Here is a 23,463-nt window from a genome sequence, read left to right as displayed (position 1 = left end):
TCAAAAGCTAAACAAGATAAAAAATGCTTAATAGTTCTTGAACCTCAAATTACATATTTGGAAGTGTAGATTAGATATGTTGTTCTGAATGGATTCCCGGGGACCCTCAGGGAGAGCACACTGTGATATCATCAAACCCTTGATTTATTGAGTTAGGAGTGTTCTTACTGGGTTAGAACAAAAATGAGGGTCCCCCATGATTTGATTTAATAAACTGGATTAGATTCCAATAATGTTTTGACGCATATTCACATGAGCTGACTGTTTATATAGTTTTCTAGAGAATGTGTACAGTCGTGGCCAAAAGTTTTGAGAATGACACAAATATTAATATTCAAAGTCTGCTGCCTCAGTTTGAATGATGGCAATTTGCATATACTCCAGAATGTTATGAAGAGTGATCAGATTAATTGCAAAGTCCCTCTTTGTCATGCAAATGAACTGAAACCCCCAAAAAGCATTTCAACTGCATTTCAGCCCTGCCACAAAAGGACTGGCTGACATCATGTCAGTGATTCTCTCGTTAACACATGTGTGAGTGTTGACAAGGCTGGAAATCACTCTGCCATGCTGATTCAGTTCCAATAACAGACTGCAAGCTTTAAACGGAGGGTGGTGCTTGGAATCATTGTTCTTCCTCTGTCAAACATGGTTACCTGCAAGGAAACACGTGCCATCATCGTTGCTTTGCACAAAAAGGGCTTCACAGGCAAGGATATTACTGCTAGTAAGATTGCACCTAAATCAACCATTTATCGGATCATTAAGAACTTCAAGGAGAGCGGTTCAATTGTTGTGAAGGCTTCAGGGTGCCCAAGAAAGTCCAGCAAGCGCCAGGACCGGCTCCTAAAGTTGATTCAGCTGCGGGATCGGGGCACCACCAGTACAGCACTTGCTCAGGAATGGCAGCAGGAGAAGACAAGGTGAGCACTACCAATCAGTCCTGTGTCATGCCAACAGTAAAGCATCCTGAGACCATTCATGTGTGGGGTTGCTTCTCAGCCAAGGGAGTGGGCTCACTCACAATTTTGCCTAAGAACACAGCCATGAATAAAGAATGGTACGAACACATCCTCCGAGAGCAACTTCTCCTAACCATCCAGGAACAGTTTGGTGACGAACAATGCCTTTTCCAGCATGATGGAACACCTTGCCATAAGGCAAAAGTGTTAACTAAGTGGCTCGGAGAACAAAACATTGATATTTTGGGTCCATGGCCAGAAACTCCCCAGACCTTAATCCCATTGAGAACTTGTGGTCAATCCTCAAGAGGTGGGTGGGACAAACAAAAACCCACAAATTCTGTCAAACTCCAAGCATTGATTATGCAAGAATGGGCTGCCATCAGTCAGGATGTGGCCCAGAAGTTAATGGACAGCATGCCAGGGCAGATTGCGGAGGTCTTGAAAAAGAAGGGTCAACAATGCAAATATTAACTCTTTGCATCAACTTCATGTAATTGTCAATAAAAACCTTTGACACTTATGAAATGCTTGTAATTATACTTCAGTATTCCATAGTAACATCTGACAAAAATATCTAAAGACACTGAGGCAGCAGACTTTGTGAAAATTCATATTTGTGTCATTCTCAACTTTTTGGCCACGACTGTACACTTGAGACTCTATTGTGTCAAGTGTTTCCCCTATAATAATTTAGCAGGGGTGCCCTGCTGCTGTGCTGTTGTGATATTAACTGGGTTGTATTCATTAGGGTATGCAACAGAACATCTATTTTATTTATTTTTTGCAATGGAACATGAAAATTTGTGTTTAATTGACAATAAGTAATCCCTCCCTGTTTCAGTTTAATTTTATTCAGTTTGGTTCCTAATGAACATGACCCTGGTATTTGACTGTGCTTTGTACACTCCTCTGTCAGGACCTTGAGGTCTCCCGAACACTCACTCTCATCTCCAAGACCATCCAGACTCTGGGGAGCTGGGGGAGCCTGTCCAAAAACAAACTGGTATGTATGTATGAATGTCTCTTATCAGCCTCCAACATGCTTATCAATCTTCCCTTGTGTATATCAGTCAGTCAACATGTCGATCAATCATTTAATTCCCACTGGGCACAGACGTCAGTTCAACGTCTAAATTTGATTTACATTTGGTTGAGTTGTCAACTAACATGAATTCAACATGAAATCAACAAAACATTTCACTAAGTGATTGGATTTAGGTTTAAAAGTTGGGTGAAAAAAAGACATTGCCTTTTACGTTGATGACTTTGCAAATCCAATTAGTTTTCCATGTTGATTCAACATCATCATCAGATTTTTGGGGGTTGAAGTAACGTGGACACAACGTTGATTTTACATGTTTTTGCCCAGTGGGTTGTGTCTGTCTGGTCCGCTCTGAGCAAAACTAACACTTTGTGACTGTTTTGTCTTTAGTCTAGTTTTAAAGAATCCTACATGTATGATTTCTTCAAATCATTCCAAGAAGACAAATGTATTGAAAAAGTAAAAAAGGTGAGTTTTTGGTTGTGAAGCGACCTTCCTATTACATTTTGATTTTGTAGGCCATGTGTCAAACTCAAGCTTTTACCAACCTCATGTAGGTAAATCTCTTTTCCATGTTAATTTTGTATGTATTGCTGATTTAGCATGGTGTTTCCATCTGATGTGTGTGTAGTTCCTAGATGAGATCTCCTCCAACGTCAGTAAGGAGTCCAGCGGGGTGGAAGACTCTGTGGTTCTCAAAGAGGGGTGAGTGGCTCACATCCAGTTATTGATTATAGCTAGTGGAGTAAAGATAATGTGTCCTTTTCCTGGACTGAAAGTAATTTTTAGTCCAGGACTAAATCTTGAAACTTAATTTTAAAAGTTTGGTGTCATAACTAGGACCAGGACTTTGTCCTGACCAGAGGGGTTTGTCGTTAAGCGGGATCATTAACTTAGCTAGCTAACTAACTCTAATAAACAGTCCTGTATATTGATTGGTTGATTTTTCTGGTTCATAAAGAAAGCTACACATAAATATTGGTTGATAGCTGTGAAGTTATACTTACTGTACCAATATCAAGTCACTATTTATTTTGCTACAGGGAGATACAGAAGCGGGCCCAGGGAAGGAAACGCATCGGCAAGAGGAACTTCAAGAAGAGGTGGCTCAGAGTGACCAACAGGGAGCTCTCCTACCACAAGCACAGAGGTGAGACATGCGCACACACACTCCCACACATACACCACAACTACTGAGCCCCCCCATAGGGGGCAGTGTTGGACCAGATCTCTCTATGGGCCAGGTTAGCCAGGTGTTGTAAAACAGTGGATTTTCCAGACATGTAACACTGTGGGCGTGTGGGACAAGGCTCTTAGCTTTAATCTCCCAGGGGAGATGGTGAATATATGGAGCTATCCACAGGTGTCTATCCACGGGCCACTGGCCTCCCACAGAGAGGGGGAGGAATGTAGAAGGAGCCCTGTTCATTATAATGAGGGAGAGAGCCAGAGAGGGGCAGAAGAGGAGGGAGAGGGGAGAACCCTGGTCATTATAGTGAGGCCCACTTGGCAGCGTCCAGTATTCTACTCCTTGCCTCAGTGGAGCACAGCAATATATATAGGCTAGGCTCCTGGTTCCTCTGCCAGGCTCCTGTAGTTCTTGAAGAGAGGGGGGCTATGAGACGCTGGGGGCTGCTGCCATAGCAGTATCACACACACACACCAGACCTAACAACCTGCACGCATTTTGAGTACCATGAACACAATTTGAGGTCAAAGTATACTGGTTTGAAAAACTATCCAAAAATAGTCTTCTAGTTGGCACATTGTGGTTTTTGACCCGACCGTCTGAAGTTGGAGCTGAGCCAATCAGAGGACTTGAGTGAGGATGAAACAAATATCTAGGTCTCGTCTTGTTGTCATTGGTGACAAAGCAATGTTGCAATAAAGCCTAGTAATCAGACCTAACTTGATGGATTAGGTCAGGGATGGAGATCTGCAATAAATGTAATAGGCCTAGTCTAGTTTCATATTCCAAATAGTCTACAATCAGCTACACTACAACATTGTATCCAGTAAATCCCTAAACAAAATGAATAAGCCAGTTTACATTTTCACTAGACTATCCACATAAATATATCTATTTATTAGAATAATCATTACCCCTAATGTAACCATAAAAAGGCGAGTCATTGAGACCACCTCAATTTTGATTTAATTCATTTAAAAATAAAAGTACGTATTTAAGCGGTGGATCAGCTTAATTTTGCTGAAAGATTGTTGCTTCCATCAATGTAAATGTCTGCATCATTTCCAGTTCCCCATATATTTTTGGGGGTAAATATATATCTATATACATACACGTATGCATACATGTATACATACCTATGTAGATATACATACTTCATTAAGAATATACCTTATTATTCCCCACAGACCCTACCACCCTTACCCCAATTGGAGTAAACCAATAAACACTTAGGCTTCTACCTTCAGTTTATACATCTTATACACATTTTACAGACACAATCTATTTTACAATAGTTATATTTAGTTTGTTTTTAGTCCTTCCTCTATTTCTGATGTCCATCCAGTTTGATTTGTAACTGTGCTATTTCACAAGATTTCCAAACCTATATACATTTTACAGACCCCATATGTTTTACATTGGTTATCGTGTAATTAGTCCCACCCTTCAGCTCCATTTAACCCCTCCTATCCATCTCTTAACACCAACCATTTTGGAATTCTATTTGCCATATATTTTTTAACTGTGCTGTGATGCTTCACAAAAGTACTGAACCTTTCTATTCTCATAGCTTTTACAGATTGTAATTTAAAAAATAAAATGTTTTGCTCAAATTAATATATTATTGATTGATTGACTATGGCTTTTCAAATCACCCTGTATTGCTATCTGCAGCATTTAGTTCTAGGGAAATGTTGCAATTCTTCAGCCATCCCTGGACCTGTGACCAAAAACGAGCTACATATGGAGAATACCAAAATAAATGATCTAATGACTGCCTCCTCACAGCAAAATCTGCAGAGCTGGGAAGATTGTACCCCCATATATATAACATTCAAAGTTTTGAATTCGACATTATTTTGCGTTCCTTCTGAGAGATTCTTCTGCCAATATCATTATTAGGCTAAATAATTAGCATTTGCCTATGATTTGAGTAGTATACCTCCAGTCCAAGTCAAGTACAGCTTGCCTCCTTTGGATCTATCAAGTTGGGACTGCAAAGCCAAACCATGTTCAAGTCGAGTCTTGTGATCTGCTTGGACTTTGTCATACATTTCTGATCTCTGAAAGCGAATAGCAGCCAAATGGTTCAGGCCATACTTTACATGGTATGATAGCCTGGACGTTGCATAATGCAATGAGCCGAAGGTCTTGTGTAACACTGTTTTTCCCCCCTCTAATTATTGTGTAGATGTCAAATGATTTTTCAATCCGTTACGTAAATTGCTTGGAACGGGCCCCAGCCAAATCCAACCTTTTCGTTCAGTTACTGCTGCTCCCAGTTCCCCGGCACACTCTACCAAAACTGTTCCCTCATCCACTCTGCTCTGTCGATTTGGGTGTGTGTGTCAGAGGGCTGAGGAGGTGTGTGTGGTGAGGTAATATTCAGAATGGATTTTATATACAGTGCATTCGGAAAGTATTTAGACCCCTTGACTTCTTCCACATTTTGTTACGTTACAGCCTTATTCTAAAATGTATACAAAAAATATTTCCTCATGAATCTACACACCATACCCCATAATGGCAAAGCAAAAACAGGTTTAGACATTTTTACGTGTGTGACATGGAGCCAGTGGGTTTGGCGACGAGTATGAAGCGAGGGCCAGCCAACGAGAGCGTACAGGTCGCAATGGTGGGTAGTATATGGGGCTTTGGTGACAAAATGGATTGCACTATGATAGACTGCATCCAATTTGTTGAGTAGGGTATTGGAGGCTATTTTGTAAATGACATCGCCAAAGTCGAGGATTGGTAGGATGGTCAGTTTTACAAGGGTATGTTTGGCAGCATGAGTGAAGGATGCTTTGTTGTGAAATAGGAAGCCAATTCTAGATTTAACTTTGGATTGGAGATGTTTGATATGGGTCTGGAAGGAGAGTTTACAGTCTAACCAGACACCTAAGTATTTGTAGTTGTCCACGTATTCTAAGTCAGAGCCGTCCAGAGTAGTGATGTTGGACAGGTGGGCAGGTAGCGATCGGTTGAAGAGCATGCATTTACTTTTACTTGTATTTAACTATGACAGAAGAAATGAGAAAAGAAATCCAGAAAATCACATTGTAGGATTTTTTATGAATTTATTAGCAAATTATGGTGGAAAATAAGTATTTGGTCTTCAGCTCTACGGATTGAATCAAGGGTATACTTTGTTATTCATTATAGGGACATTTTAGGGAAATTACACTTCAAATTCAAAGTTTCTCAGATATTTTCAGGTTGTGTAGATCCAGCTACAGTGGGGAAAATAAGTATTTAGTCAGCCACAAATTGTGCAAGTTCTCCCACTTAAAAAGATGAGAGAGGCCTGTAATTTTCATCATAGGTACACTTCAACTATGACAGACAAAATGAGAAAAAAAATATCCAGAAAATGACATTGTAGGATTTTTAATGAATTTATTTGCAAATTAGGGTGGAAAATAAGTATTTGGTCACCTACAAACAAGCAAGATTTCTGGCTCTCACAGACCTGTAACTTCTTCTTTAAGAGGCTCCTCTGTCCTCCACTCGTTACCTGTATTAATGGCACCTGTTTGAACTTGTTATCAGTATAAAAGACACCTGTCCACAACCTCAAACACTCACACTCCAAACTCTACTATGGCCAAGACCAAAGAGCTGTCAAAGGACACCAGAAACAAAATTGTAGACCTGCACCAGGCTGGGAAGACTGAATCTGCAATAGATAAGCAGCTTGGTTTGAAGAAATCAACTGTGGGAGCAATTATTAGGAAATGGAAGACATACAAGACCACTGATAATCTCCCTCGATCTGGGGCTCCACGCAAGATCTCACCCCGTGGGGTCAAAATGATCACAAGAACGGTGAGCAAAAATCCCAGAACCACACGGGGGGACCTAGTGAATGACCTGCAGAGAGCTGGGACCAAAATAACAGCCTACCATCAGTAACACACTACGCCGCCAGGGACTCAAATCCTGCAGTGCCAGACATGTCCCCCTGCTTAAGCCAGTACGTCCAGGCCCGTCTGAAGTTTGCTAGAGAGCATTTGGATGATCCAGAAGAAGGTCATATGGTCAGATGAAACCAAAATATAACTTTTTGGTAAAAACTCAACTCGTCGTGTTTGGAGGACAAAGAATGCTGAGTTGCATCCAAAGAACACCATACCTACTGTGAAGCATGGGGGTGGAAACATCATGCTTTGGGGCTGTTTTTCTGCAAAGGGACCAGGACGACTGATCCGTGTAAAGGAAAGAATGAATGGGGCCATGTATTTTGAGTGAAAACCTCCTTCCATCAGCAAGGGCATTGAAGATGAAACGTGGCTGGGTCTTTCAGCATGACAATGATCCCAAACACACCACCCGGGCAACGAAGGAGTGGCTTCGTAAGAAGCATTTCAAGGTCCTGGAGTGGCCTAGCCAGTCTCCAGATGTCAACCCCATAGAAAATCTTTGGAGGGAGTTGAAAGTCCGTGTTGTCCAGCAACAGCCCCAAAACATCACTGCTCTAGAGGAGATCTGCATGGAGGAATGGGCCAAAATACCAGCAACAGTGTGTGAAAACCTTGTGAAGACTTACAGAAAACGTTTGACCTCTGTCATTGCCAACAAAGTGTATATAACAAAGTATTGAGAAACTTTTGTTATTGACCAAATACTTATTTTCCACCATAATTTACAAATACATTCATAAAAAATCCTACAATGTGATTTTCTGGATTTATTTTTGTCATTTTGTCTGTCATAGTTGAAGTGTACCTATGATGATAAATTACAGGCCTCTCATCTTTTTAAGTGGGAGAACTTGCACAATTGGTGGCTGACTAAATACTTTTTTGCCCCACTACATACATACATACATACATACATACATACATACATACATACATACATACATACATACATACATACATACATACATACATACATACATACATACATACATACATACATACATACATACATACATACATACATACATACATATTTTGGAGTCACTTAGAAATGTCCTTTTTTGAAAGAAACATTTTTTTTTACCATTTTAAAATAACATCAAATTGATCAAAAATACAGTGTAGACATTGTTAATGTTGTAAATGACTATTGTAGCTGGAAATGGCAGATTTTTTTTAATGGAATATCTACATTGGTGTACAGAGGCCTATTATCAGCAACCATCACTCCTGTGTTCCAATGGCACGTTGTGTTAGCTAATCCAAGTTTATAATTTTAAAAGGCTAATAGGTCATTAGAAAACCCTTTTGCAATTATGTTAACACAGCTAAAAACTGTTGTGCTGATTTAAAGAAGCAATAAAACTGGCCTCCTTTAGACTAGTTGAGGTTCTGGAGCATCAGCATTTGACTTTGATTACAGGCTCAAAATGGCCAGGAACAAAGCACTTTCTTCTGAAACTTGTCAGTCTATTCTTGTTCTGAGAAATGAAGGCTATTCCATGGGAGAAATTGCCAAGAAACTGAAGATCTCGTACAACGCTGTGTACTACTCACATAACAGCGCAAACTGGCTCTAGCCAGAATAGAAATAGGAGTGGGAGGCCCCGGTGCACAACTGAGCAAGAGGACAAGTACATTAGTGTCTAGTTTGAGAAACGAACGCCTCACAAGTCCTCAACTGGCAGCTTCATTAAATAGTACCTGCAAAACACCAGTCTCAACAGTGAAGAGGTGACTCAAAACACACTGATGTAGGTCGAAATAGACAACACTCATGGACATTTAGCAACATCTAGTTAGTTGGTCTTGGCAAATTAGCACTGTTGTGGTTGAAATGATTCAATAACAAAGTTGAGTAATAAATGCAAGTTTGAATGATATTGGAAAATGATTGATTCAGATACAAGGCTAAAGCTTAGGTTACAAGTTATCACCTGCACTAACAAAGCCATCACCTACAGAGCGATGAACCTGAAGAAGAGTCCCCTAAGCAAGATGGTCCTGGTGCTCTTTTCACAAACACAAACAGACCGCACAGAGCTTCAGGACAGCAACACAATTAGACTCAACCAAATCATGAAAAAATTAAAAGATAATTATTTCCAACGTGTCAAGTAGAATGCTAGGAACTAGAATGCGATTTGTCCTTACCTGACCACTGTGACAAACCCAAAATGAAGAAAAGCTTGACTATGTATAGACTCAGTGAGCATAGCCTTGCTATTGAGAGTCCACCAAGGACATACCTGGCTCTCAAACCCACCATTTTATAAACTCCCATATAGATATCTATATAACAGAATCTGACTGTTGCGTTAACTTCCAATCACATCATCGTACTACATGACGTCACCACAACAGCACCTACAGAGTCACATTTGGGCCGTCTGATTGGTCCAGAAACCGATGTGTTGAGCCAGAACACGTGGGTAAAGCGACAGTTTCAAAATTCGTCATTGGCTTTGATACTCAAATTGGTTAGATCCAATCCCTGATTACTTTGTTTTGTACAACGCCCCTTCTACCTCACCATAAATGACTACAGTTGAAGTCGGAAGTTTACAGACAACTGAGCCAAATACATTTCAACTCAGTTTTTCACAATTCCTGACATTTAATCCTAATAAAAATTCCGTGTCTTAGGTCAGTTAGGATCACCACTTTATTTTAAGAATGTGAAATGTCAGAATAATAGTAGAGAGATAGAGCTGGTGTAACTGAGTCAGGTTTGTAGGCCTCCTTGCTCACGCACGGTTTTTCAGTTTTGCCCACAAATTTTCTATAGGATTGAGGTCAGGGCTTTGTGATGGCCACTCCAAAACCTTGACTTTGTTGGCCGTAAGCCATTTTGCCACAACTTTGGAAGTATGCTTGGGGTCATTGTCCATTTTGGAAGACTGATCGACCAAGCTTTATCTTCCTGACTGATGTCTTGAGCTGTTGCTTCAACATATTCACATCATTTTCTCCCATCTATTTTGTGAAGTGCACCAGTCCCTCCTGCAGCAAAGCACCCCCACAACATGATGCTTCCACCCCCATGCTTCACGGTTGGGATGATGTTCTTCGGCTTACAAGCCGCCTCCTTTTTCCTCCAAACATAACGATGGTCATTATGGCCAAACAGTAAAATTTTTGTTTCATCAGACCAGAGGACATTTCTCCAAAAAGTACAAGGAGGCTGGAGATTCGTGAGAAGACAACCTTTTACATAGTGAATTCGGGCTAGAAGGTCGAAGGTTTGAGACCTACTCCCTGCTGTTTCATTACATTGGTGTCAGAAGTGATCAGACCTTGCATCCACGACAGTGCGTGTGCTTGGTCAATGAGCACGTTCCTATAAGACGTAGAGTTGCAAGCTAGCGCAACAACGCGCTCTTTCAAAGGAGGGAGTAGTGTAACAACCCTGGGTTTATAAGTGCGGATATTGACTCTGTTACATGAGCATGCGGCACAGTCGATTTCGGGCTAGAAGGTTGAGGGTTAGAGACCTGCTCCCTGCCTGTTTCATGTTGATAAAAGCAGTGGCATGTATTAATGGTTGCAAAGCCAGGCTTTTGACCAAGAGAAATTTACCAATATATTTTTTTAAATTAATAATAATGTACCCTTGGTCTCGGTTTCATAATTTCCCATCAATTCGCAAGAGACTGAATGTATCTCACAAGAGAACGCATCCAAGCGAGCGAAACCATGCCCCTCTCTACGTGTAGGCCATCTATCTGATGCTGTCTGGTCCAAATGAGTATGGCATTGTTGCTGTCCGTATCATTGAATCCAAGGGGAGCCAGCAAGCATTTGGCCTCACATGATTAAAAATAGTGGCTAGCTAGCTAAAATTGTACCCTTTCCTAAATTAGCCTTGGATGGAGATGGGGATTTGGACTTGTACCATACTTAATTCTCTGTATAACAGGGATTCTGATCCAACCATTAATTCATACATTGTTGTGCCCCTGGCCTAAGAGGATGGAAGTTCAATATGTAGCTAGATCCTAGCTAATGTTAACTAGCTAACATTGACCATGCATGGAATTTAGGCTAGCGAGCAAGCATTTTAGCCAGGTAACCTAGGACAAAAAAAATAAAATCTTGTACTGGATCACAGAGTGATAGTAGACCGTTTCGTCAACTTGAAACGGAGGAGGATAACATTTGGCGTGTCTCTACAGGTAATGAGTTAACATGTTTTTCTACTTGCATGAACGCACACAGAAATCAAAACCGTTGACCGCTAAATTGTTTTTGGTATCTTTTAGTTGTCACTGTATTAGACTAAGCAGAGGTGGTTTGATGTGTGTATCTGTGCTTGCAACTGTATGTTTGTGAACGGTACTGTTTGCTTGCTTGTTTGTGTTTCTGTCGGTGTTCTTTGAAACATTGTTTATGTAAATCCCGGCCTCGAACTCAGGGCAATGGGCCCTAAAGCTCCAGCCACTCCTTCTACTCCTTGTCTCACTCTTTCTCAAGTATTGGAGCTATGTAAACTCACATGAATTCTTTGAAGAAAGAAACCGCTCTAGATCCAATCTTTTTAGTCGGGTCCTGGTCTCCTGAGTGTGCTCCCAACTGCTTACAAGCTACCAACTCCTTCACCGCCATGTCAACAGTCAGTCTGGACACATTTAATTATCAATTTATTTTGTTTTTATTGGAAAGTGGGAAAACCCGCTGTCAGCGTGTGCATCCATCTTGAATTCCATAGGGAGGTAGCTGTTTTTCATTGAACCGGGATGCACTTGAAACCCATGGTTTGATAAGAAACACAGGGCATGCGAACAACTGCAATTTAAACATGTATTTAATCATATCAAAGTACATATTTGGTGAAGGAGCCAACTTCCTGATGTTAATTTATCATATTTAGCATTGGGTGTGTAGGTTTGGGAGATTGTAGATTTGTATTCTATACTCCCACAACATACTTCTCACTCATTCCTCCACAATCACATGACTTAGATGTTAAACATGAACATGCATGCACATTACATTTGGGTATTTTTTTGTGTTTTGAGTGGTCTCTGGAGCTATGCTCTGCCACTAAAGTGCTGGCTCTCCTACAGCAGAACAGGCAGACAGATGGGGCCTCTTGGTTGGTGTCACACTTTTTTAAACCTTTTATTTAACTAGGAAAGTCAGTTAAGAACAAATTCTTATTTACAATGACAACCTACTGTTCCCCGGTAGGCCAACTGCCTTGTTCAGGGGCAGAACGACAGATTTGTACCTTTTCAGCTTGGGGATTCGATCCAGCAAGCTGACAAGGTAAAAATCTGTTGTTCACTCTAAATTGAATCAAACTTTATTAGTCACATGCGATGAATACAACAAATACAACAGTGCAGTTCAAGAAGAGTTTTCAAAATAAAGTAAGACAATTACAATAACGAGGCTATATAGAAGGGGTACAGGTTAGAGGTAATTTGTTCATGTAGGTAGAGGTGAAGTGACTATGCATAGATCATAAACAGTGAGTAGCAGCAGTGTACAGAACAAATGTAGGGGTGGGTGTCAATGGAAATAGTCCAATGTCCATTTTATTAATTGTTCAGCAGTCTTATGGCTTGGGGGTAGAAGCTGTTAAGGAGCCTATTGGTCCTAGACGCTCCGGTACCACTTTCCGTGCGGAGGCAGAGCGAACAGTCTATGACTTGGGTGACTAGAGTCTGACAATTTTATGGGCTTTCCTCTGACACTGCCTATTATATAGGTCCTGGATTGCAGGAAGCTTGGCCCCAGTGATGTACTGGGCTGTACGCACTACCCTCTGAAGGGCCTTACGGTCAGATGCCCAGCAGTTGCCATACCTGGCGGTAATGCAACTGATCAGGATGCTCTCGATGGTGCAGCTGTAGAAATTCTTGAGGATCTGGGGACCCATGCCAAATCTTTTCAATCTCCTGAGGGGGAATAGGTTTTGTCGTGCCTTCTTCACAACGATCTTGGTGTGCTTGGACCATGTTAGTTTGTTGGTGATGTGGACGCCAATGAACTTGAAGCTGTTAATGGGGGTCAGTTCTGTAGTCCATGCTCAGCTCCTTTGTCTTGCTCACATTAAGGGAGAGGTTGTTGTCCTGGCACCACACTGCCAGGTCTCTGACCTCCTCCCTATAGGCTGTCTCATCGTTGTCGGTAATCAGGCCTACCACTGTTGTGTCGTCAGCATACTTAATGATGTTGTTGGAGTCGTGTTTGGCCACGCAGTCGTGAGTGAACAGGGAGGGCCGAAATGCACACCCCTGAGGGGCCCAGTGTTGAGGACCAGCGTGACAGACGTTTTGTGGACCTGTTGGGGCGGTATGCGAATTGGAGTGGGTCTAGGGTATCCAGGAGGATGCTGATGATGTCAGACATGACCAGCTTTTCAAAGCACTTCATGGCTACGTGAGTGCTACGGGGCGGTAATCATTTAGGCAGGTTACCTTTGCTTCCTTGGGCACAGGGACTATGGTGGTCTGCTTGAAATGTGGATATTACAGACTCCGTCTGGGATAGGTTGAAAATGTCAGTGAAGGCACTTACCAGTTGGTCCGTGCATGTGTTGAGTACACGTCCTGGTAATCCAGCTGGCCCCGCGGCTTTGTGAATGTTGTATAAAGATCTTGCTCACGTCGGCTACCAAGAATGTTAGACAGTGACAAAAACAGGGTTTGGGAGGTGCAGCTGAACCACCATGACATCAGGATGCACTTGGGCTCTGGTGGTGCTGTTTTCAGGGCTTTGTAATAGTCGGTGCCAAAAAGGTTTGAAAGGCTTTTTGGAGGTTGTGAACGAAGTCTCCTGTTGCTGTAAGTGTTTAATGTGACTCATAACTTGAGTATGGGTTTCAATTTCTAATGGAATGGAGAAGGACGGGGGTCGGTGTCAAGGGATTATGATGGTTTAGTATGCACATTTATCATTATGATCCCTGCAGATGGAACTAACCACTAGGACTACTTCTCAAATGGCAACCAATTCCAGAGGGCTCTGGTCAAAAGTAGTGTGCACTATGTAGGGATGAGGGTGCCATTTGGGGCGCACCCTATCTGTGTGTCCCCCTAGGCTAAAGTGTGTGTCTGGGTTCACTTTCAGACTAGTAGTGCGTCTGATTATTCTCCCATATTTTTCTCATAATATTGGCAGGAGGTTTCAGTAAAATTGTGATGAGAACCATCGATCAGAATGTTAAGATCTGCATCTGGTTGGCTAGACATATATTTTTTATTTAACTGTGCTAAGTGTGTGTGTGTGTGAGACTGAACTGGAAGGCAGAAGATATGCACAGAATCAGATGGCGCTGGAGGTATGAGAGGTGGGGCCAGGGGGTGCCTCGGCCTGGAAATGCAGAGGAGGAAGGTGGCAGGCAGAGAAAGGAGCTCCCTCTTAAATGAGAGATTGGGATGGCAACATTCATCACATACCTAATGCACCTGGATTCACGTATGCAAGGGAGAGAGAAGGACGGGGGAGGGAATGTGTGTGTGTGCAGTGAAGTATCATCAGTGGATCAGACACTTCACTCTATCAGCTAGATAAAGGGAAGGAGTGTGAGCTGATAGGTGGAGACTGAAGAGAGACCAATGGCAGGAGCTGATACTGAGACTGCTTTTATAACTGTATATGGTTTGTGTGTTTTGGCCCGGCTATTGTCAGACACAGTGACGGAAATGGTTGTCTATCGAGTTTAAAGACTGTTCTCTATTTTTGTTGGAAGAGTTGGTGTGAAATGTAATGCTGCACGTCTTCTCGTAGTCAAGGGTCAGATGGTGTAAGACCTCAATGTACCCTCCTAGTGATGCAGCTTGACCAAGACATGAGTGCTAAGGGTGCACATAAGGGTAAGAGTCCAATGTAGACATTTTGTGTGTGTGAGTATATTGAACATTTCTTTTTCTTTCTGTTTTCCAAGGGAAAGAAGCACTCTGCATTATCCCAGTGAAGAATATCCGGGCTGTGGAGAAACTGTACGAAAGTGCCTTTAACCGCAAAAATGTAAGCAGGACTGTCTTTGTCTGATGTGGTCTGTTTAGAGCCAGGAGTTTACCCTGGCCACCTACCTGACCAGTAAACGTTCAAGCACAGTTAACCTCTGGCTCCTTGCATTAGCCTATAGTATTTCCTGGTCAGGTCAAAATATCAGGAAAAACTCCTTTGGTTCTGTGTAAGTTGTGAGGGAAGTCCTTTGAGTTTCCGCATTGAATTTGAACAGAAACATGAGGACTATGAGTGTCTGTTACTCAAAAGAAAATCGTAATTGTCCGCAAAGGGCAATTAATTTGCACCATATTGACAGTCTGTCAGATATTTTGTTTATTGTGTGTGTTATTGACAACCCCTCTCTCCTCTCCCCTTTTTAGATGTTCCAGGTGCTCCACAGTGAGAAGCCACTGTACGTGCAGGCGGGGAACTGCGTGGAGGCCAGTGAGTGGGTGGAGGTGCTGAGCCAAGTGAGCCGCTGTAACCCGGACCGCCTGGGCACCTTCCACCCCTCGGCCTACGTGGCGGGGGCCTGGCTCTGCTGCAGGAGCCTGAGCGACAGCCAGCCGGGCTGCAAACCCTGCACACCGTGAGTACTCACCCCTGAATCTCAAACCAACCTCTACTAGTCCCTAGATCAGTGTTCCCCAATAGCATTTTATAAAAATCACCAGGAAATGACCTCGTGATTTTTAATGTATCGCCAAGTATCACCACACATAAATAGAGGGACATACAGTGAGCTCCAAACGTACTGAGACAGTGACACATTTTTGTTGTTTTGTCTCCGTACTCCAGCGCTTTGGATTTGAAATGATACAATGGCTATATGAGGTTAGACTGTCGGCTTTCATTTGAGTGTATTTTCATCCATAGTTGGTGAACAGTTTAGAAATTACAGCACTTTGTGTATATATTCTCCCCATTTTTAGGGAAACAAAAAGTATTGGGCCAAATTCCCTTATGTGTATTAAAGTAGTAAAAATGTAAGTCTTTGGTCCCATAGTCATAGCACACAATGACTACATCAAGCTTGTGACTGTAAACATTTTGTTGGATGCATTTGCTGTTTTATTGTAAATAAGAACATCATGCATTAATGTGGATGCTACCATGATTATGGATAATCCTGTATGAATTGTGAATAATGATGAGTGAGAAAGTTGGAGGCATAAATATCATACCCCCCTGTTATTGTAACCTCCCCTGTTATTGTAATGGTGAGAGGTTAGCATATTTTGGGACTATGATATAAAATGCTAACCTCCCAAGTTATTGTAATGGTGAGAGTTTAGCATGTTTTGGGACTATGATATAAAATGCTAACCTCCCAAGTTATTGTAATGGTGAGAGGTTAGCATGTTTTGGGACTATGATATAAAATGCTAACCTCCCAAGTTATTGTAATGGTGAGAGGTTAGCATGTTTTGGGACTATGATATAAAATGCTAACCTCCCAAGTTATTGTAATGGTGAGAGGTTAGCATGTTTTGGGGGTATGATATTTGTGTAACTTTCTCACTCCTCAATATGCACAATTCATTCAGGGGTATCCGTAGTAATGCTAGCATCCACATTAATGTATATGTGTTTAGAAACATATTGCATTCTTATTTACAATAATAGTGACTCTAAAATGACAGCAATTATTTATTTCTATTGGGCACAAAATAATCTGAAACACAACCAAAACAAGCAGCAAATGCATCCAACAAGTTTGTAGAGTCACAAGCTTGATGTGGCCATTGTGTGCTAGGAATTTGGGACCAAATACTAAACTTTTGGCTTCTTTAATAAATGTATAAGTGAATTTGTCCCAGTACGTTTGGTCCCCTGAAATGGGGGGGGGGGGGAAACTATGTACAGAAAGTGTTGTAATTTCTAAACGGTTCACCCAATATTGATGAAAATACCCTCAAATGAAAGCTGACAGTCTGTAAATAATTCCAAAGTGTTGGAGAACAAAAACAACAACACAATTGTCACTGTCCCAATACTTTTGGAGCTCACTGTATGTGAACGTTTCTGAATTTAATCAATGTTTGAAATGATTCTTGGGACACGTAATACAAATGATTTTATAACTATGTTGGTGACCTCTACCCTAGGTGCTTGTGTAGATCGGGTAGGTTTGTATAGATGGCTGTATGGTTCATTTGATTTATTTTCAGTCAATTCATTGTGATGGCTAAAAATACATCTTGTAAGTCTGATTACTCCTGGGCTACAGCATCCAAATATTAGTTTATAGAACTTAAAAAAGAGTTGAGCATAGAATTATGAACCATAGAACATTTTTATATCTTGGAATTTGCCATATTTTGTGTACTGATGCTATCCTTCCCTCTCAGATCAACACAAGTTCCTTGAAGGTAGAGGCTGCTTCCTCAAAGAAATTGACCGTATCAGAATCACTGCCTACTCGTATCAGACACCCGGACAATTCCAGCACGCGTTATTGGATAATTCCAGGTTTTCTGTTTTCTTACATTTGGTGCCTAATGAACATGACCCTGTCTTCTCTCCCAGTACCTTGCTGGCTAACCTGCAGCTGGACATCGACTGTGACCGTGAGACAGAGAGAATCTTCTCCCTCCTCACCTCCAGCTACTCCAAGCTGCAGAAGATGGAAGGCAAGTGGGATTCTACCAGTCAATCGCCCAACTCTCACACAAATGAATATAAAAAATATTCTTATCACAATAGATTATTTCTATAGTGGCTTATTGCATGAGTCATTTTCTCTTGAACCGTATGTACCCTGCTGGTTCAGATATTTTATTTTCACATTGTCCTTTCCAGCTCGGTTCCTGCAACTATTGTGTATGACTAACCAGGCTAGTACAGCTTGGATTGGCTTGGCTCAGTTTGGCCCTTTAGTGGGAATCTGGCAACAGTAGCTTGGTGTGATAGCCTGTGATGATGACCTCATGTATCTGTCTCCTGTGATCAGATGCGTGTGCCAGCATCGCTGTGTACCAGGGACCTCCGAGGGAGCAGGACGACTACTCCCTGTTCACCATCCAGGACCCCAAGGAGACATTCCACACAGTGCAGCAGATCACACACATCCTGGAGGAGCTGCAGAGAGAGCACGACACTCGCAGCGGCACCGCGCAGTACGGCAGCCAGTAAGTACACGCACGCACTCTCAAATACACACATACATATGTGTATACACGGACACTTTTTCACATGCACACATGGATACACACATGCGTAGACAGCCACGTAAATATTTATCCTCTTTGCTTTTCTGTGTCTTTCTAGAGAGAATCCGATAGTTGGGAAGACATCCTAACCAGTCTAGGTGGGTCTGTCTGGCCCGAGTTCAACACTGGAGCCCCAGGGTGGCACCGTCGGGATTGGTACTGAGAACGCTGCCTGCCTCCACGAATACCAAGAACGCATTCCCCCAAGGTCGTGCTCTGCACCCCCTTCCCCGTCCACCACCGTGTGACTGGACGGACCGTCCAATAGAGGAAGTTAGAATTGTCACCTGACCCTGACCAGAAGCTCTCATTGGTTCAGAAGAGGAGACCCTTAGTTGTTTTTTTTTAATTATCTTTCCCCGCCTGTCTCCATCCCTCTCTCGTTCTCACACACCACTCCCCTGATCAGAGGAGAATGTGCTTGCTCTCGTCTTCTACTTGATTTGCACAACAAAACTCAATCATTTCATTGAAATCTCTCCTTTTTCTACAGTTCGGTGAAGACCAGACAACACCATTAGTTGGTGTGTGCGTGTGTGTGAATAGGCTGCTAAAATAATCCCTTTTATACACTCAATGTTTTCGATCATCAACCATCAAGATGAAGCTCTCAATCTCTTGGGGCTTCACTGTTTGACGTCTGTTTACAACTAAACAGCAAGCTGATTTTGTTTATCTCATTTTCTATAAAAGGGAATTTTTCTCTCCTTCCTCCTCCTCTACCCACCTCTATATTTTGTGCTTTGAACAAATGCAGGTGTTTCAGAGTACAGTGAAGTGGATGAAACCGATCTGCCTTATTTTTCTTAATGGATGTATGTGTAAAAGTCTCTCTCACATCCATCCTCGGGTTAGGGAATAATGCCCAAGCACTTTACACATTTGGAATATTCCAGATGGCATCATTTTAGATACGTGGTATCAGTAAACCCCCCCCCCCCCCCACATTGATCAGTTAAATGATCTCGTTTACGTTCTCGTTTCCATTCCTGTACGATGACGTTTATAGCCTGTAGATTTTAATAGCTATTTTTCTTACACCAAAGATGAAAATTTCGTAGGATCGACTTGGGAAAAAAGGGTATAAATGTATTTTGAATACAGACTTTTTGAAAATGGAGAGAAATGCAGGATATATTTAGTTCATGTACATTTTGGTAAATGCATTGTTCCTCCTTTTAACGATGTAGACGATTTGATTGAGTAACGTTCTAATGTTCTTTGGAAATGCAGAGGGACCGTGGTCGGTAGTCTGTGACAACCGCTTCACCATGTAGTGATGTCACTGCATATCAATCACCATAAATCACAACAAGATAGACAATCCCCTTCACTTGCCAATCTAGCCCCTTAGATAGTCATCACTGCATCACTGGCCCACATTAACTGGTAGTCAAAGCTCAGGGATGATAGACGAGTTTCCCACTAGTACACTGAACAAAAACATAAATGCAAGATGCAACAATTTCAAAGATTTTCCTGGGTTACAGGTCATATAAGGAAATCAGTCAATTGAAATGAATTCATTAGGCCCTAATCTATGGATTTCACATGACTGGGAATACAGATATGCATCTGTTGATCACAGATACCTTTAAAAAAAAAAAAAGGTAGTTGCGTGGATCAGAAAACCAGTCAGTATCTGGTGGGACCACCATTTGCCTCATGCAGTGCGACAATTCTACTTCACATATAGTTTATCAGGCTGTTGATTGTGGCCTGTGAATGTTGTCCCACTTCTCTTCAATGGCTGTGCAAAGTTTCTGGATATTGGCGGGAACTGGAACACGCTGTTGTACATGTCGTTCCAGAGCTTTGCAAACATGCTCAATGGGTGACATGTCTGGTGAGTATGCAGGCCATGGAAGAACTGGGACATTTTCAGCTTCCAGGAAGTGTGTACAGATCCTTGCGACATGGGGCCGTGCATTATGATGCTGAAACATAAGGTGATGGCAGTGGATGAATGGCACGACAATTGGCCTCAGGATCTCGTCACAGTACCTCTGCATTAAAATTCCCATCGATAAAATGCAATTGTGTTCGTTGTCCGTAGCTTATGCCTGCCCATACCAAAACCCCACCCCCACATGTGGCACACATTTATATCAGCAAACCACTCACACGACACCATACACATGGTCTACCATCTTCCCGGTACAGTTGAAAACCAGGATTCAATCCATGAAAAGCACACTTCTCCAGTGTGCCAGTGGCATTGGAAGATGAGCATTTGATGTCAAACTGCAGTCAAGTCAAGACCCTGGTGAGAATGAAGAGCACGCAGATGAGCTTCCATGAGATGATTTCTGACAGTTTGTGCAGAAAGTCTTAGTTGTGCAAACCCACTGTTTCATCAACTGTCTGGGTGTCTTGTCTCAGACCATCCCGCAGGTGAAGAAGCCGGGTGTGGAGGTCCTGAGCTTGCGACGTTACACGTGGTCTGCGGTTGTGAGGCCGATTGGATGTACTGCCAAATTCTCGCAACAACATTTTGGTAGAGAAATTAACATTAAATTATCTGGCAACAGCTCTAGGGGTCATTCCTGCAGTCAGCATGCAGATTGCACGCTCTGTGGCATTGTGTAATCATCATGCTGTTTAATCCGCTTCTTGAAATGCCACACCTGTCAGGTGAATGGATTATCTTGGCAAAGGAGAAACACTCACTAACAGGGATGTAAAGAAAAGTATAAACAACATTTTAGAGACAAGCTTTTTGTGCATATGGGAAATATCTGGGATCTTTTATTTCAGCTCATGAAACATGGGACCAATACTTTACATGTTGCGTTTATATTTTTGTTCAGTGTAATTACGAGTTGGAGGGGCGTTCAAGTGGGTGTCCCCCCCCCCCCCCCCCCCCAGTCGTATGTGGTAAATGTCAAATCAAAGTTTTTATTTGTCGCACAGACAGATTCGCAGATGTTAAAGCAGGTCCAGTGAAATGCTTATAAAGGATGCAGGTCAGATAAGTCTAATTTCTGGTGAGGGACCACCGATTTAATGTCCCAAAGTTGTTTTTGGTTGTAGGAAATAATACTACCTAATTCTACCACCTTCCCACTTTGTTATGAACACAACATTAGTCCACATAGTCGCACCGTTCTTTTATCATTTTATCAGTCAACCCGTAGGAACGACAGTGTGTAAACAGTTGCCTAGAAACTTGATCTTGGATCAACAACAAGAAGGGAACGTGTATCACCGTTAGTACAGGGTTAACCATGTTTCAGATATATTTTCGTTTGGCTTGTGGAACTATTTGCTGTCAGAAGTTTTGTCTTTGGTCCGTCATATATTCCCGACATGCATGTCCTGTATATTTAACTGTATTTTTTTATGAGTACATTTTGTATGTATGTTGTTTTTTTAACACTGCAAAAAAATCTGTGTTGGTGTGTTACGGCACCTTGTTCTTTGTCTTCAGTGGTACTAGGAAGCTGGCTGCTTTTCATGTCAGAGTCTAATGTTTGGTAGCTTGCTGCGGAGTCTACATCTATAGCTTATGCAACGTTACAGAATGTAACGTTGTCTGGAACACCAGGGTCGTGTTCATCACAGCACACAGTGGAAAACTTTTTGCAATGGATAAAGAAAATGAGCATCTACCTGTTTTGTCTGTTTTCTTGCGTTTGGTGCCTAAATGAACACAACCTAGGTTAGGTCCCACCTGACTTTGTTTGTCAGCGGTGTTGCTGAAGGCTCTTGGCCTCATGGTTCTTGTCCTTTGTCAGCCTATTCTAATGTGTAGGTAAAGATGTCATCATGAGTGAGCTTGTTGGTTCATTGGTTGTCTTTCACCAATCTCAAACGGTTTTCAATCATAAGGGAATTTTCAATCACCGCCTCATCTCCTCACCTTAACTTTGACAGTCAGGTGTTTTATCATGATGTATCTTTAACGTTGAGAACCTTTTTTTTCTTTTTTTCAAGCCATGAGAAACAGGCCTTGACTAACCCCTCCCCCCCCCCCCCCAAGGGAACAAGGATTATCAGAAACATGTCTTACATTATCTCTGTGTGTGTAGCCCATTTAACAAAACATGGGAAGTCGAGTGATGGTTAACAGTCGATCCCTCGACAGGCCTTCATGTGAACAGTATCTGTGAATTCATCGCCATGACATAATCAGCAGTCTTTTGAATGTTAAATTCAATCATTGCAAAGAGAATCGGTTATTTTCATATTTCACCCCTGTAAACCTACCATTGCATACAGGACTGGAGTACCTATTTTTGTTATTTAAACTTTTTATTTTATTTTCCACAACCAGAAAGTCAAATCATATCTCCTGTTTTTTTTATTTGTTCATTTGAAATAATTTACAATAAACATGTTGCCAACCCTTTCACTTCGTGTGTGGTCTTTATTAAATGTCAGCTCTAGGGGAGGCGGAGTAGAGTAGAAACATTAGCCTGGACCCAGATCTGTTTGTAACACTTTGCCATCTTCTATGGTCATTGGAGTTGGCACAAACAGATATGGAACCAAGCTATAAAGACATTGGGGGGAGAACACAAGAAGGGGCAATATTATGTAGCAGGTTGCTGTTTTATTGAGATGAGTTTTGTTCTGGAGGCAGAACTGAGCGATTTCTGCTAGATGGGCTGGCTGCGTAGTCAGAATTGTCTATTGTAAAAATAAATGAGCTTATTGGTCAGAGTTTTAGGTTAGGATTAGCAGTGTGGTTAAGGTTAGGTTTAAAATCTGATTGTATGACTTTGGCTGACTGCTAGTGACCACTGCAGAGCTACCTGCAGAACTAGATTCATGATGCAATGCTAACCTTCTATCCTTTTCATGAGACCATTAGAGAGCTGTACAGTCAACTAGCCAACAGTGTATACTGAACTCTGCGATGTAGAAGTTGTTTTCAGTTTGGGAAATGGGTTTACTATTGGCAGCACTTCACATGGAACAACTAATCATCTGCAAACCTTCCCAGTAATTGCCTCTGTCACTTCAGTGGACTCGTCTCAATAAGAATGACTTGAAGAACGTCTGTGGCATGTTTGGATTTAAGTCTCTTCCCCCAGATGTTCTCTAGCTTTTGGAAGTACTGTAGATATGCTGTAATGTAGATCAGGGGTTCCCAAACTTTTGGACTTGGAAACCCCTTAAACATGGTTTATCAATATATAAGATCATTCTGGAAGACTGGCAAGCC

The 23,463-nt window shown here is 41.9% G+C and overlaps 1 protein-coding gene across 2 annotated transcripts in view; it reads left to right on the top strand.

Annotated features, from left to right (window-relative positions):
* LOC109905582 (ras GTPase-activating protein 2) overlaps positions 1-22,647 on the top strand; it is a 51,582-nt gene extending 28,935 nt beyond the window's left edge. For both annotated transcript variants that reach the window (XM_020503035.2, XM_031790634.1), the window contains 9 exons: positions 1,882-1,968; positions 2,398-2,475; positions 2,639-2,712; positions 3,051-3,157; positions 15,014-15,096; positions 15,462-15,670; positions 17,611-17,714; positions 18,035-18,212; positions 18,352-22,647. In XM_020503035.2, coding sequence (XP_020358624.2) covers positions 1,882-1,968; positions 2,398-2,475; positions 2,639-2,712; positions 3,051-3,157; positions 15,014-15,096; positions 15,462-15,670; positions 17,611-17,714; positions 18,035-18,212; positions 18,352-18,382 — 951 coding nt within the window. In that variant the 3' untranslated portion in view covers positions 18,383-22,647. The remainder of the gene's footprint in view (positions 1-1,881; positions 1,969-2,397; positions 2,476-2,638; positions 2,713-3,050; positions 3,158-15,013; positions 15,097-15,461; positions 15,671-17,610; positions 17,715-18,034; positions 18,213-18,351) is intronic.
* Positions 22,648-23,463: the final 816 nt, after the last annotated feature.

Source organism: Oncorhynchus kisutch, linkage group LG15 (genome assembly GCF_002021735.2).
Source record: "Oncorhynchus kisutch isolate 150728-3 linkage group LG15, Okis_V2, whole genome shotgun sequence".
Lineage (NCBI taxonomy): Eukaryota > Metazoa > Chordata > Actinopteri > Salmoniformes > Salmonidae > Oncorhynchus > Oncorhynchus kisutch.
This window is presented reverse-complemented; position numbering and strand designations above follow the sequence as displayed.